This window comes from Festucalex cinctus, chromosome 12, assembly GCF_051991245.1.
Source record: "Festucalex cinctus isolate MCC-2025b chromosome 12, RoL_Fcin_1.0, whole genome shotgun sequence".
NCBI lineage: Eukaryota > Metazoa > Chordata > Actinopteri > Syngnathiformes > Syngnathidae > Festucalex > Festucalex cinctus.
This window is the reverse complement of record NC_135422.1, coordinates 5776156-5789397: the sequence shown is the minus strand read 5'-3', so window position 1 is coordinate 5789397 and position 13242 is coordinate 5776156. Positions and strand designations below refer to the sequence as shown.

General features: G+C 40.1%; 2 protein-coding genes across 3 annotated transcripts; one reads left to right on the top strand and one right to left on the bottom strand.

The window, feature by feature from the left end:
• Window positions 1-710: 710 nt before the first annotated feature.
• Window positions 711-9454, bottom strand: msh4 (mutS homolog 4). Its single transcript, XM_077538330.1, has 20 exons — window positions 8899-9454; window positions 7646-7804; window positions 7411-7574; window positions 7219-7329; window positions 7020-7135; window positions 6754-6927; window positions 6488-6660; window positions 6325-6392; window positions 5315-5389; window positions 5177-5241; window positions 4931-5100; window positions 4309-4445; window positions 3972-4075; window positions 3514-3638; window positions 2200-2400; window positions 2009-2127; window positions 1814-1942; window positions 1514-1688; window positions 1349-1437; window positions 711-1178 (listed from the first exon to the last, which is right to left on the bottom strand). Exons 1-20 carry the CDS (start codon window positions 9107-9109, stop codon window positions 990-992), a joined length of 2754 nt encoding a protein of 917 aa, XP_077394456.1. The 5' UTR covers window positions 9110-9454; the 3' UTR covers window positions 711-989.
• On the top strand, window positions 9419-11650 carry vcpkmt (valosin containing protein lysine (K) methyltransferase). Of its 2 annotated transcripts, none has more exons than XM_077538331.1 (5): window positions 9419-9765; window positions 10224-10326; window positions 10411-10503; window positions 10604-10723; window positions 10833-11650. In XM_077538331.1, exons 1-5 carry the CDS (start codon window positions 9476-9478, stop codon window positions 10935-10937), a joined length of 711 nt encoding a protein of 236 aa, XP_077394457.1. In that variant the 5' UTR covers window positions 9419-9475; the 3' UTR covers window positions 10938-11650. The 2 variants fall into 2 exon arrangements, with proteins under 2 accessions (XP_077394457.1, XP_077394458.1); XM_077538332.1 differs by having other exon boundaries at window positions 9429-9765; window positions 10224-10337; window positions 10431-10503.
• Window positions 11651-13242: the final 1592 nt, after the last annotated feature.

Sequence of the window (13242 nt, the reverse complement as noted above, 5' to 3'; positions counted from 1 at the left end):
TACTTCATAGGTTTTTGTACAAGTATTAACATTTTTAAATTGCTCATTTGCACAGTTTTAATAGAGGGTGAGCTATTTGATTTTGTTTTACTTATTAATTTCAATGTATTTATGCAGTGCGTGCGGTGGATGACTGGCTACCACGTCTACCTCCCAGTTCTGAAGACTCGGGTTCGAGTCCAGGCTCCGGCCTTCCTGGGTGGAGTTTGCATGTTCTCCCCGTGCCTGCGTGGGTCTCCTCTCACATTCCAAAGACATGCATGGCAGGTTAATTGGGCGCTCACAATTGCTCCTAGGTGTGCATGTGAGTGTGGATGGCTCTGTGTGCCCTGCGATTGGCTGGCAACCAGTCCAGGGTGTACCCCGCCTACTGCCCAAAGCCAGCTGAGATAGGCTCCAGCACCCCCCATGTCCCTTGTGGGGAAAAAGCGGCAAAGAAAATGTTGGATGTATTTATGCAATGCCAAATGTGAGCCTATGAAGAGAAGTAATTCATATTTTAAGTTCCCAAGGCGGCATATTTATGAAAAACAATTATTTTTTCCATTACACCTTCCAAGGGATCCAAGGACAAGTACAAACATTTAATGAGGTGATTAAAAAAAATACAAATAAAGTGTATATAAAATGACAAACTGCAACAAAATACTGTGTATATATATATATATATATATATATATATATATATATATATAAATATTAACTATAGATATAAATAATAAGACTACTTACGCTCTTATTTTCTTTTATCTTCTCTTTCTGGGTAGCAATATTTCAGAATTTGACATTTCTGACTTAATGTTGTGTTCTGCATATTAGCAGTAAGTGTTTTACTTTCTTCTCTCTGCACTGGATTTTTATGATGTATTTGTGGCAAAGAATAGTCAGAAAAATGCATCCTTGTCTAAATAAACTTAATATACTAGCCTTTTACTTTCTCACTTGATGTACATCATTTTTCAATTCCTCTTTAAGATTTGATTCCTCTTCTAAGTGTCATCAGAAGCTGGCAGCCCTAAAGCCTCCAGCTCTGCCTCATACTGGTTCTTGAGGCCCTTCAGATACATGCGTAGGCTGTCCGGATGAAGTCTGGAGTTTCTGGCAGTCTGCAGCAGGCGGGTGGCCAAGTGGTATAAAGCGCGCTGCCTCTCTGTTTCAGGATCACGCTTACGCTTGGCCTTGGGATGAATGTCCAAAACACATTTTAGTTCCTCACAAACATTTCAAGGCAATTTGTAGTACTGTTTATTAAACACACCAGGGGGTACATTGCATGCCTTACTTTTTGCACACACTGTTGGACATACTTTATTGTGTACTGTAAACAAGACAAACGAATGAAGCTTACCGAAAGCTGCTTGCTAACTTTGGAGGCAATTGTCTTTGCTTCCTGGATTATACTCGAAGGAAGTGAGGTCATTTCTGCCGCTCTGAGGCCTAAAAGAGCAACGGTACGATGTGTTGGCACCCTTCTGACAAATAATTCATCACAGTGATTCAACAGTGTGTTTACCGTAATGTTTTTCTTCAGAGAATCCTTGACCCAGTAAGTGTGTGTACACTATGGTCTCGGTGCCAGTGTCACTCGTACGTGTGTGCTGAACCTGCATGTGCTGGTTGTCCACACTGGGATACAGAGATTCTAGTTGGCACAGCTCAAGGTAGTGCGTGGCAAACAGGGTGAAGGCCTACATGTTGACATGACAAACATTATAAAACTAACAGATTTGTCATTGTCAGCAAGTCAGTGTATGTAATATAAGGTGCCGTAGGCTCATTTAGCCGCTTATGGAACAAAGTAACGTCACTTTACCTTGAGGCTGAGGAGAAACTCACAAACTGAGTGACATATTCCAATGCCTTCTTCAGCACTGGTGCCCCGTCCCAGCTCATCGATGATGATGAGAGACCGTTCGCTGACATTGTGGATTATATATGACACCTGATGGGGAGAGGAAATTGAATGATCAAGCAGTGATTTATTTCTCAGGAACTCAATAGAATGTACCTCCTTCATTTCCAACATGAATGTGGAAGAGTTAGTTTCAAAATCATCATCAACGCCAATTCTGGTGAAAATCTGATCTGCTACGCGGAAAGATGCATACTCAGCAGGGACGAAAGAACCTGTACAAAAAAAAAAAAGTTAAATGACTCAATTCACAGCAGTGTGCTGCTTCAAATGTCGGTAATACTGACCTATTTGAGCCATGATCTGACACAGTGCCACCTGTTTGAGATATGTGGATTTCCCGCTCATGTTGGGCCCTGTGATGATGACAAAGTTGCTGCCCTCCGAGACGTAGCAGTTGTTCGACACAAGCTGCTGTCCGGGCATTCGCTCTAGGATGGGGTGACGTCCCTGTTTGATGGCTAATGTGTCTGTGAACTCTGGTCGCACTTAAAATGACAACAACAACAACAAAAAACTATTTATGATTTATAATTGCACAACATTGCTATAAATATATAACATGGATTCTATTCACTACATTCTGTACAATTGTGATGCACAATTATTATAGCTATTAATATTTATGTGCAATATTGATGTCATTTGTAAGCAGTAACAAAATCAGAGGTCTAGTTGCAATATAAAGTTCTTGCTTAATATACTCAAGTGATCACTTTATAGCAGCACAACATATTTTTATGGATTTAGACAATCACAGTCATGGACAGTTTTTGTTCTACCTAATTCTCATATTGTGGGGGCTTGATATAAGATCTCTACTTTAAATAGCCACAAGGGGGCATTTGAGACCAGTTGGTTTCCCTCTTGGGAGCTGTGAGAATCCCAATCTTTATAGTCAAATATACTTGTTCATATTGATGTGTGTGTAATACTGTTGCATCCATGTATCTCTTAAATACAGTGGAATTTGAATGCCCCAAAAGTTTTGCAATTTAGAGTTCAAATCTAAATTTTCAGGAGAAATTTGCCCCGGGTTGGTTAACTGATTTATATGCATATACAGAAAATACAAACATAGCCTCTTTGGCAAAAACTTTTTATGTGAAATAATGATTCTGGTACAGATGAATTCACTTTTTCAATTTCAGTTATTTGCTGGTGAACATGTTTTGAAACAAAAATCGGAGGTCAACCTATGTTGGTTCCATTGAGGTGAGTGAGATAAGTGAGAGCATCACTTACATACAGTAATTTTTCAACATAGTTGAGCATTGAGAGACAGCGCCCCCCAGTGGGGGTGACCTGTCTTGGTAACTACAGCACACCAATGCGTGTATATGGACAAAGTAATCGGAGCATAAATTGGCAGGGGACGAAGCTGGCTGTGAGTCAGCACGTGTCTGTGGACAGACACTCTTAGACAGCTGAAGGTCCACCTTCGGGACTGACTGGGTTACCCTCGGCTCACACATAAAAGGTCAGAGGTCAGAAGAACTGCCAGGCGCTACTTTGAGTGCCGGCTGTTATGCGACTGGAAATCAGAAGTAATCAAGTGTGTTGACAAGTTCGACAAGACGTGAGCAGCACATCACACTCACCGTAGTCAGAGAGGGTGCACGCATTTGCCAGGGACGACAGCATATCCAGCATCGATACAGCATCAGACAGTTTGTAGAGGCAATGGATGTGCTCACGGATAGTGCTGAGCAGTTGACATACCACCCTTGGAAGGAAACAATTTCAAGTGGTTTAGAGATAATAAAAGCACAGTCTTGCGTGGCGATTCTTCAGAGCATGAAGGCAGCAAAAAAACCTTCCGTTTTATATCGTTACACGTGATGGCTACATAATACAGGTTAGATACCAGGGGTACAGTTGTGCTGGCAGAATTAGTTATATTAATTATTAATACTGGGTTATTGGGCTACTGTGGCTAAAGAGTAAGGAAGACACATTCATTTAAAAAGGAAAAAGAAAACAAGATCAATTCCTCAATTTGAAAATTTTGTAAACTAGGCACAAAATAACAAGCATGAATGCGATGCTCTCTACTCACACGTAGGACATATGAACGATCTCCCGCAGGGCCTCATCACAGCGGTCGTTCAACTTCACCAGATCTGCAGTGGTAAAGCCATAGTTGTCCTTGTGTTTGACAACCTGAGGGGACAGAAGCCGAATGCCAGCAATTATGTTCGTACAATAAATCATAATTATGTTGCCTCAAATTAATGAGGTTGTTAAAGGCAGCAAATTGCAGCGATTAAACAAACAACTGTGAAAGCATAAAAAATGGGCACTGTCACCAGGACAAATTAAACTTACACATGATGCCGATTGCATCATAATGTCAGTAAGTTTACTTCAGTTAAGATAAAATCAGAGTTTGATACCTTGATGAACTCTGAAGGAATTTTCCCCTCAGGCAAAAACATGCCATCCAACTTCATCTGGATGAAGAAACCTCGAGCGGCGCTGAAGCTTGTGCGCATGGGAAAGCCATATTTCTCCGCCATCTGGTTTACTAGTCCTGAGAAACACAAGTGAACATTTCCAAAAACATTCATGGACGATCATGTTGATAGCGAAAACAGCCATATTCAAGTGTTTTGTTGAATCGAAAGAAACAAAATGTAGCATAAAGTTGTTTTTTAGTTATTTTTACATCTTTTAATGGAAAAAAAATACCTGACAGTGACAAAAGACTAAGAACTTTCTCACGTTCTCAAATGGATTTATACACTGTATCTTACTGAAATTTTTTAATTTTTAAAAAGGATCTGGCATTATAATCATCATTAGATATATGCCTATATTGAGAAAGTGTATGCAGAATTTTGTTCATGGTATGTGTTCAACTGTTTGTTTTCACCTATTAGTGAAGAAATGTATTTTTATCATCAGATTTCAAATGAACAACCTAGGAAAGAACAATATGCACCTCATAAAAAAAATAGGTTGACATATGAAAATCAATAGACTAGAAGCTGTGAACAAATACATTAACGTCTCCACCTGCGATGTCGTCCACTATCTCGGTATAAGCTCGTCGGGCAATGTCCAGGAACTCGTTGACGTTGGGTCGTACGGCATAGCACTTCTGCGTGCGCATGTTAAGGTTCCCCTTGAGGTATGTTGTGTCATCATTTATCACGGTGAGGATCTGCTTCAAGATCATGTCAAATCTGAAGGTGTGCACAAACGACTGTATAAGTAAAAGTGCAAAAAAAATGACAGCTGCCTAAAGACTTACGTACACACCTGTTGTCCTCTAGTGAAGTGCTGCATGCTTTAAGAAGAGCCGTGTTGCAGTTGTTTAACACCACCTGTTAAAAAAAATCTTTATAAAAATAATTTAGAATCTAACTTAGGAGCTTGTGTATATCAGTAGACACCAACCCTCAACTGTGGCACCAAATCCAAAGTGTGTTTCAGCTGAATGACGTGTGTAATCTTCGCTTCTGCAATTTGAGCCTACAAAAATAGTGTAATACAACTGATTAGAGCAAAGAACCAAATTTGGAATCAAACACCATCAAAGACACAATTAAAGACAATGAAATGAAGAAGTATATTTAAAATTTTAGTAAATTGACTTCATGTTTAGCACGTCCGCCTCCCAGTACTGAGGACTCGGGTTCGAGTCCAGGCTCCGGTCTTCCTGGGTGGAGTTTGCATGTTCTCCCCGTGCCTCCGTGGGTCTTCTCCGGGTACTCCGGTCTCCTCCCACACTCCAAAGACACACATGGCAGGTTGATTGTGCGCTCCGAATTGTCTCTAGGTGTGCTTCTTCTGTGCGTGGATGGTTGTTCGTCTCTGTGTGCCCTGCGATTGGCTGACAACCAGTTCAGGGTGTACCCTGACTACTGCCCAAAGCCAGCTGAGATAGGCTCCAGCACCCCCCGCGACCCTGGTGAGGAATTAGCAGTCAAGAAAATGGATGGATGGATGGATGGATGGATGGATGGATGGATGGATTTCATGTTTTTAAAAATATTTTTTAAAAGGAGGCTGATTTTTTTTTTTTTTTTAATATTTAATAGGACTACAGCACAGCTACTTGATATCCACTTTTGGTTTAAATTACATTGTTTTGTCTCATGCAAATGCTGAGTACATCTTTTATTTCCATAACAAAAACAAATAAACAAACAAGCGATTAGTCAGTGTTACCAACTATAAGTGACTTTTGCGACCCCATAGCGGCTATTTGTGGTGCTATTTGACAATTCTGAACACGTGGAGTCTCGCCAGAGCAAACAAAACCACTGCCCAATTCAAACATATCCATGATCTTTATGGTCTGCTTCATGCTGTTGGTTAATTACTGTATTTCAGCACACCAATAGATGATAAATTACATAAAATTAATATGAGTGCATAATAACTAATAAAAGTACTTCACATACTGTCTCTTGTTTTGGGACCTGGACCAGAACTGAGAGCAGCTGGTCAATATCCAAGAAATGGCCTATAGCTGGAGGGGGAACAAGAAACGGTCAAATATTCAAATAATTTTTGTCAGTTTGTATCATACTCGAGTTAAGTTTGATTAAAACAGTTTTTTGGTACCATTCTTCAATCCAAAGAAGAGCTCCTCATTCTGCAGTATTTCTTGTATCGCGTCCAAGCGTACGTTGATGGTATCGACATCTATCAGAGGCTCCAGAATATTAGACCGTAACCTTCTGGCGCCACCGGGAGTTTTTGTGTAGTTAAGGACACCTAAAAGGGTATGTTCGCTCCTGTGCGCGCACACAGTAAATATACAATACACATGTGATTTGACAAGCGCTACATCTAAAATGATGTTGGGTCATCTCTTGTTCTTACTCTACCTGTGGTCTTTGTTGTTGACCACAAGCTCCATGTTACTTGCAGACGCTGAGTCGATCATCGCCGTCTTTTCGCTGCCCTTAAAGCTCACTTTTAACGATTTGGCAGCATAAATAGAGTTCTGAATGAACTCCAAGTATTTCAGCAAAGCAGCTGCAGCCGCTAAACAATAATATCTGCACAAATTGGGACAGTTGGTAATGAAATGGTTGTCACAGTTTATCTTTTTTTATTTTATTTTTTCACATAATTGCACTCAATGGCGTACTTAGCTTGAACTTCCATTAGGACAGTGCTAAATTCTGGAGCACAGAGCTGCTGGATGTACTCCAGTCCTTTCTTCTCATTAAAATATTTCCTTTGAATTGCAGTGAAAGCAACACCCTGACACACAAAATGAAAATATTTGCACCAAATAGTATACAATATTGACAGTTTTTATGCTACATATGTTCTTGCATTGGCACCTGGAAGTTCTCTGTTATAAGGCTGAAGAGTTTTGTCCCTTTTCCCTTATCACAAGCAGTGTCCGGCATCAATATTTCCAGCGGAAACAATACATGGACCTTGGTTATGACCTTAAGAAATGTGCAGGTTGATCTTTCCACTACAAATACAGCAATTACAACAATTACAGCTTTTGTGAGTGCTTGGGTTACCTTGGCATATGTTCCAGTGTCCGCAAACTGAGAAAGTACAAGCTCTGGACATTTCAAGTTAAGACTGGCCATTCCAATCTCTCCCCTGGCCAAACCACGCCCCTCAACCAGGGCTACAATCACAGATGAACCAGAACCTGCGGTAGAAGACGAGCAACTTGTAGCTGCAATTAAAGAGAAATTTAAGTGAGACAATGTAACACCTAACTCAAAGTACCGCTTTGGGCCACAGTACCAGTGTGATCAGTCAGCGGTGTCCGTAAAGGGTGTGTGGCCCTTGCAGAACCAGGAGTCTTTCTGAGGCTTGGTGTTCCTCCAGGGTAGGAGGTGTCCGAGGTACATGCAATGTGGGGTGTATTGGTTTTTCCTAACTGAAGGCTGTGGGGGAACTGACCTTTTCAGAAGAAAGGAGCACATATATATTAATGAATCTTAGACACGGCTCAACCACAGATTACAAAACACAACACAAAAACATTTTTTCTTTGTATGACCCTTGTTTCTATTAGGGTCGCAGGTGAGTTGGAGCCTGTCCCAGCTGATTTTTTCGTGAGAGGTGGGGTACTCCTTGCACTGGATGCCAGCCAAATGTAAGGCACAGGTACAGTAAACACAGTATGAATTACTACATATGGGTATGTTGATGAGGCCAGTTGAACGGCAACCGAGATCACAAGACAATTAATTTATTTTTATATTGGGGAAAACCACGGACTGTTGATGACTGAATTAATAAAAGAAGTTTGGTAACAATAATTATCTTTGTGTCAATATGCATTTCAGTTGTTCATTATTCATTATTGTGGTCTTTAATGGATTGTCAAATTTACCACGGCAACCATCTAGTCGGATTTTCATAAAATAAAATTCACAGTCCCACATATCCATAACAACGCCCATCACACGCAATCAGGCAGTAACAAGTCTAAGTAAAAAGCAATGTTTAATTACCTAGGTGATTTCATTTTCTTTACTGTTTTGCTTCGCATAGTCTAATTCTATTCAATGCACTAAATTGCTAGCTAACAGCCTATCAAAGTGACTAAATGTCTATCTAAAAAGCACGACACAAAAACCTCTGAATTCTTCACAATTCTAAACATTACTTTTACTTATGTTTATTACTGCTTGTTTTAAAGTAAGTACCCATTTTGTTTTACTTTTTAAAGACACATTTTTAGTGTGTGCATTTAGATTAATTCTGCATTTATTTTTTAAATATGCAGTTAATGTAAATAACGTGGCAGGGTAACAAGGGGTGTAAGAAATGGCCAGGGGGAAAAAATAAATAAAATCACAAAATTTTCCCTGGGTGTGGGATAGGCCAGGGGGGTGGCCAGAGAGTGACAAGGGCTGGTTATAGGCCTACCGTAGCCACAATGTCGCGCCGCCCCTGGAGCTGCTCCAATACAAAACCAGACAATACCTTATTGTGGTCTTTAGGCTCAAATTTGAGTGAGTGTAACGATACTATATCCCTGCAGTTACCTGTCGCTGGGCGAGGAAGTGATGGACCAGTGCTGGAGTGTGTACTCTCTTCTTGCAAACTTTCACAGGACGAAGCAGGGGAGGCTGACACCGGATTATAAGAAGTTGTTCCATTTACAAGACTTCTTTCAGCTGCAGATACCTCAGAACTATGTTCACTTTCTGAAGTATCACTAGTAGTTGCAATTTCTTCTGTGCTGCTAAGAAACATTACAAAACGTAATAAAATCCACTGTATAAGCCTGTTTCCCAAGTCAGTAGCACATATTCCGTATTAAATTGAGTAAAAAGCTAGTATGCCAGTAGAAGCTCCTGTTAGCTTAGAGCTAAAAGACGCCATAAATAAATAAATAAATAAATAAATAAATAATCTGGCGCGAGCATCTCCCGCCCACAAAAGCGCCACCATCTGTGCATTTTCGTTTCACATTACGTTCGAAATATTACTGCTGACATGTTCTACGTTTTTATAGACATATTTACGACGAACCACCTGCCTACTTCCACGCAACAACATACGTTAATAGTTTGAGAAGGCAAATAATATGTAATATATATTTTTTTGAAACTACAACAGATGCACTTCCGTTTCCGCTCCGGTTTATCCAACATGGCGGCGCATGGAGAGCGCAACAACTACTTTGTGAGAGAAATTGAGAAAAACGACGGTTCTGCATTGACAGTCAGCCAATGTTACATGGGGGACGTGGGCTGTGTGGTGTGGGATGCGGCCATCGTTCTTGCAAAATATTTAGAAACAAAACAATTTTACGATCCATCCTCGGGAGTGAACTTATGGGCTGGCCAAAGAGTGGTTGAGTTAGGAGCTGGGACAGGGGTCGTTGGTTTGATGGCAGCAACACTGGGGTGAGTTGAAATACATGGGGTTGACTGTCTTGACTTAACGAAGGGCGTGTGGCAAATATGTCGTCACGCAGTACTAGAGGCACGTTCAGTTACAGCCGTACATACTGTTGTTTTTCTTGTGATTGCGGAGTTTTCATGTTTTGCCTGTGTGTGTGTGCCCTGCAATTTACTGATGATCACCCCAAGTTAGCTGGGATAGGCTCCAGCACAACCATGACGACCATGAGGATTGAGGACAGCATTTTTGAAAATGGATAGATGGTTGACTTGATGTTTTCATACAAATATTTACCGTTTATGTACACATCGGGTTATGTTGCCCTATGAATGGCAGCAATGAATGTTGTCAACTGAAGACCTCATGTACCCATGATCATAAAGCATGTACATATTAATTTTGTTTTAGCTCACCCAGTTAATGTCCGCTAATTCCTGGTTAATTGTGTTGATTTCCACAGTGCTGATGTTACTGTGACAGACTTGGAGGAGCTACAAACCCTCCTGAGAGTGAACATTCAAGACAATCAGACTCTCATCAGTAGTGGATCCATAACAGCCAAGGTACTGAAATGGTTTGTACTATTTTCAATATTCATCTAACATGTTTGATTAATGATGAGAGGGTACTTACATTTATAGTCTAAGGTGTTATCTTTTTTTTCCAGGGGTGAAGATGTATCTGGTTTCCTTCCACCTCCAAACTATGTCCTTATGGCGGATTGCATTTATTATGAGCAGGTATTGTTAGTAAATGGTTGTTTTGCATGTTTTCATCATGTCCACTACCTGCATTGTAATAGAGATTTCTCCTCAAACACTTTCATTTATTTCCGCACAGTCGATTACCCCACTGGTGGAGACCTTGAAGTTGCTCAGTGGACCAGACACGTGCATCATTTGTTGCTACGAGGAACGCACCGAAGGCATCAACCCAAAAGTAGAGAAGCAGTTTTTTGAGGTATTAGAGTCGTTTCTTCTTACTGTAAATATAAATGCATAAATATATAAGAAATGTAGTATTTTGGCCTTGCTACTCAATGGATCTTGTTCTTTATTTTATTCTTTAGTTGCTGCAACAAAGCTTCAACTGTGAAGAAATCCCTTCGAGCAAACACGATAGAGAGTTTAGTAGTCCAGACATCCACATCCTGCATGTTAGGAAAAAGGGTTGAGCTTTTAAGATGATGTTTGAGATAATGTTTCTTTGGCGGAATACACACTAGAGTGGTTGCCAGCCAAGCTTAGGGCACACAGAGACAACTGTTAATGCTAGGGCTGGATAATGACGGGAAAAATACTAATCAAGGTCAAACGTGTTATCTCTTTAAATATAAATGTTTAAATTTGTAGTGTTTTAAATGCACACTTTTTAGCGTGTTCTGGATCATAACTTGAAAGACAACCATAAAATAAATTGCACTTTCGAAACGCAGAAACTTGCAAACACATACTGATTGACACATTAATCACTATGTTTTCTATTATAATATTTTTATTATCGTGAGAAGCCAAAATCACGATTAAATTTCGATTAATTGCCCAGCCCTAGTTCACACTCACATTTGAACAAGTCTTCAATGAATGCAACAATTATGTTTTTGAAATGGGAGAGGATGCCGGAATATGATGGAGACTTGCTAACCAGTATATCACTTTGTTGCCCTAAATAGAAAATATTCCACACAAAAGCAACCGTTTTCTGGTACTGTGTTTATGTGAGTAATAATTACTGCAGCTGTAAATGTCTATGAATCCATGTGTGAATGCCATGTGTTGACAGTGGGGCTAAAGCATTGCCTAGTTGTGACATTAGGTGGCAATAGTTGCCATAAAAAAATAAGTGGTTGAGTGTGAATCTTAAATAAAGCTGCAATTTCATTATGAATCAGAGGTTGGTTGTTTTCTTTTCCCTTAATGTAATTTTAATCAGTCTCACGACGTCATTTTAGCATCAAGCAGAGGCTAGTCACAGATTATTAAAATGTGTCCTCCATATTGTCTATCTAAGCTTCAAGTCTGTGCTGTGAATGCCAACTCTTGTGCCACTCGTGCATCTGCAAGTTGTTTTTTTTTTCTCTCTCTCCATGCGAGGGGAATTCCAGCCCAAGTCAGCGATGAGGCACAAGATTATGGCTCTTTTTCAAGCATAAACCATGTACACGCCACTCTCCCACAGGCACGCGGGGGCCTCTTTGCAGCCTTTCATGCTCTTCGCTGTTTACACTCCTGACTTCTGTTGCAACAGCCAAGGCAGAGTCCAATGGCCAAATAAAGTGATCGTTTTGTTTATGTCAGAAATATAACAATATCTCAGTGTGAACATCCTCCTTGCATGAAGTATGCTCACCAGGATTATTCTGTCCTTGGGTATCTTTCAGTTTTACATCCATCCATTTTGATTTGATTTTTTTTTTTATTGAACATATAAATAAGTAGCAGGAAAAAAATAACATTTAAAAGAAAAGGACAACCTTATACAACCATCATTCGTCAGTTTACATGTTCAAAGGGGTGTAAGAAGAAGTTGAAAACGTATCTAGTCCTACCCCTTATTCGTTGTATGTTTAGACATTTCATTATTAATACAATATTTTTCAAAAAGAAAATATATAAACCTGTTCATGTATATAAATGCACTTGGACATGCGTACATTTGCCAGCAATATGAAAGATCATAGATACATACCTTAATACATTTGTACATCATATCCATACAATTTTCATGCTCAAATTTTGCCACACGCTGTGGACTGAAAATGACATCACAGTTGCTCAGGTCACGACCACTCACGGCTCACCTGATTGTCAAACCAGTTTAGTGTGATTGACCCGACGTGAATGGTTTGAGATGATTCAGTTGTCCCGTGGCTCTGACTGTGGCTAATTAATTTAACTCACAGGTATAGTAATAAATCCCAGAGAATTATGTTGGACCCAAGGGGGATCATTTGGAGATTAAAGAGGGAGCGCCGCTATTAAGTGCAGCATTCTTGCTGCATACCTACCGACTCTTTCTCTATCAGTGAAATTATTTAGAAACCAAAACCTCCCTGGCGTCCTTGCCTCCATAAATTTTCCAAAAATAATTCTAACAGTGTTGTGATAGTCTCTGCTAATTAGGTAAGCGGCTGCTGGGGAATACAGTAAATGAGAGCGACTTACTATGAAGCGATGACGTGTCATGCCTGCTATCCTCGCACATCTGTAAACATTGTTGAACATGTGTTGTACACGTAGCTTGGAGGCAAAATGGAAACGATACGGTGCTATTAGTGGAAATTTAGACAATTTAATAGTATAAAACGTCACTTAACAACCCAGCTCAAGTCGTTTATAAACAGCTAAAAAAGCACGGGGTGTGCACTAGGGGTGTGCTCAAAAAATCGATACGGCAATATATCGTTGCGGGCCTCATCACAATACACGTATCGATACGCAGGCGTCAGAATCGATATTGCTCGTTAACTTTAAATCGGC

Excerpts from the sequence above, each read along its gene's own strand:
- msh4 (XM_077538330.1), bottom strand. The coding sequence starts at position 9,109 with ATGTTTCTTAGCAGCACAGAAGAAATTGCAACTACTAGTGATACTTCA. Across the intron at positions 7,136-7,218 it reads TTATAACAGAGAACTTCCAG|GGTGTTGCTTTCACTGCAAT; the intron begins GTGCCAATGCAA and ends TTTGTGTGTCAG. Across the intron at positions 2,401-3,513 it reads GTGCACCCTCTCTGACTACG|TGCGACCAGAGTTCACAGAC; the intron begins GTGAGTGTGATG and ends TGTCATTTTAAG.
- vcpkmt (XM_077538331.1), top strand. The coding sequence starts at position 9,476 with ATGCACTTCCGTTTCCGCTCCGGTTTATCCAACATGGCGGCGCATGGA. Across the intron at positions 10,504-10,603 it reads ATTGCATTTATTATGAGCAG|TCGATTACCCCACTGGTGGA; the intron begins GTATTGTTAGTA and ends ATTTCCGCACAG. Across the intron at positions 10,724-10,832 it reads TAGAGAAGCAGTTTTTTGAG|TTGCTGCAACAAAGCTTCAA; the intron begins GTATTAGAGTCG and ends TTTATTCTTTAG.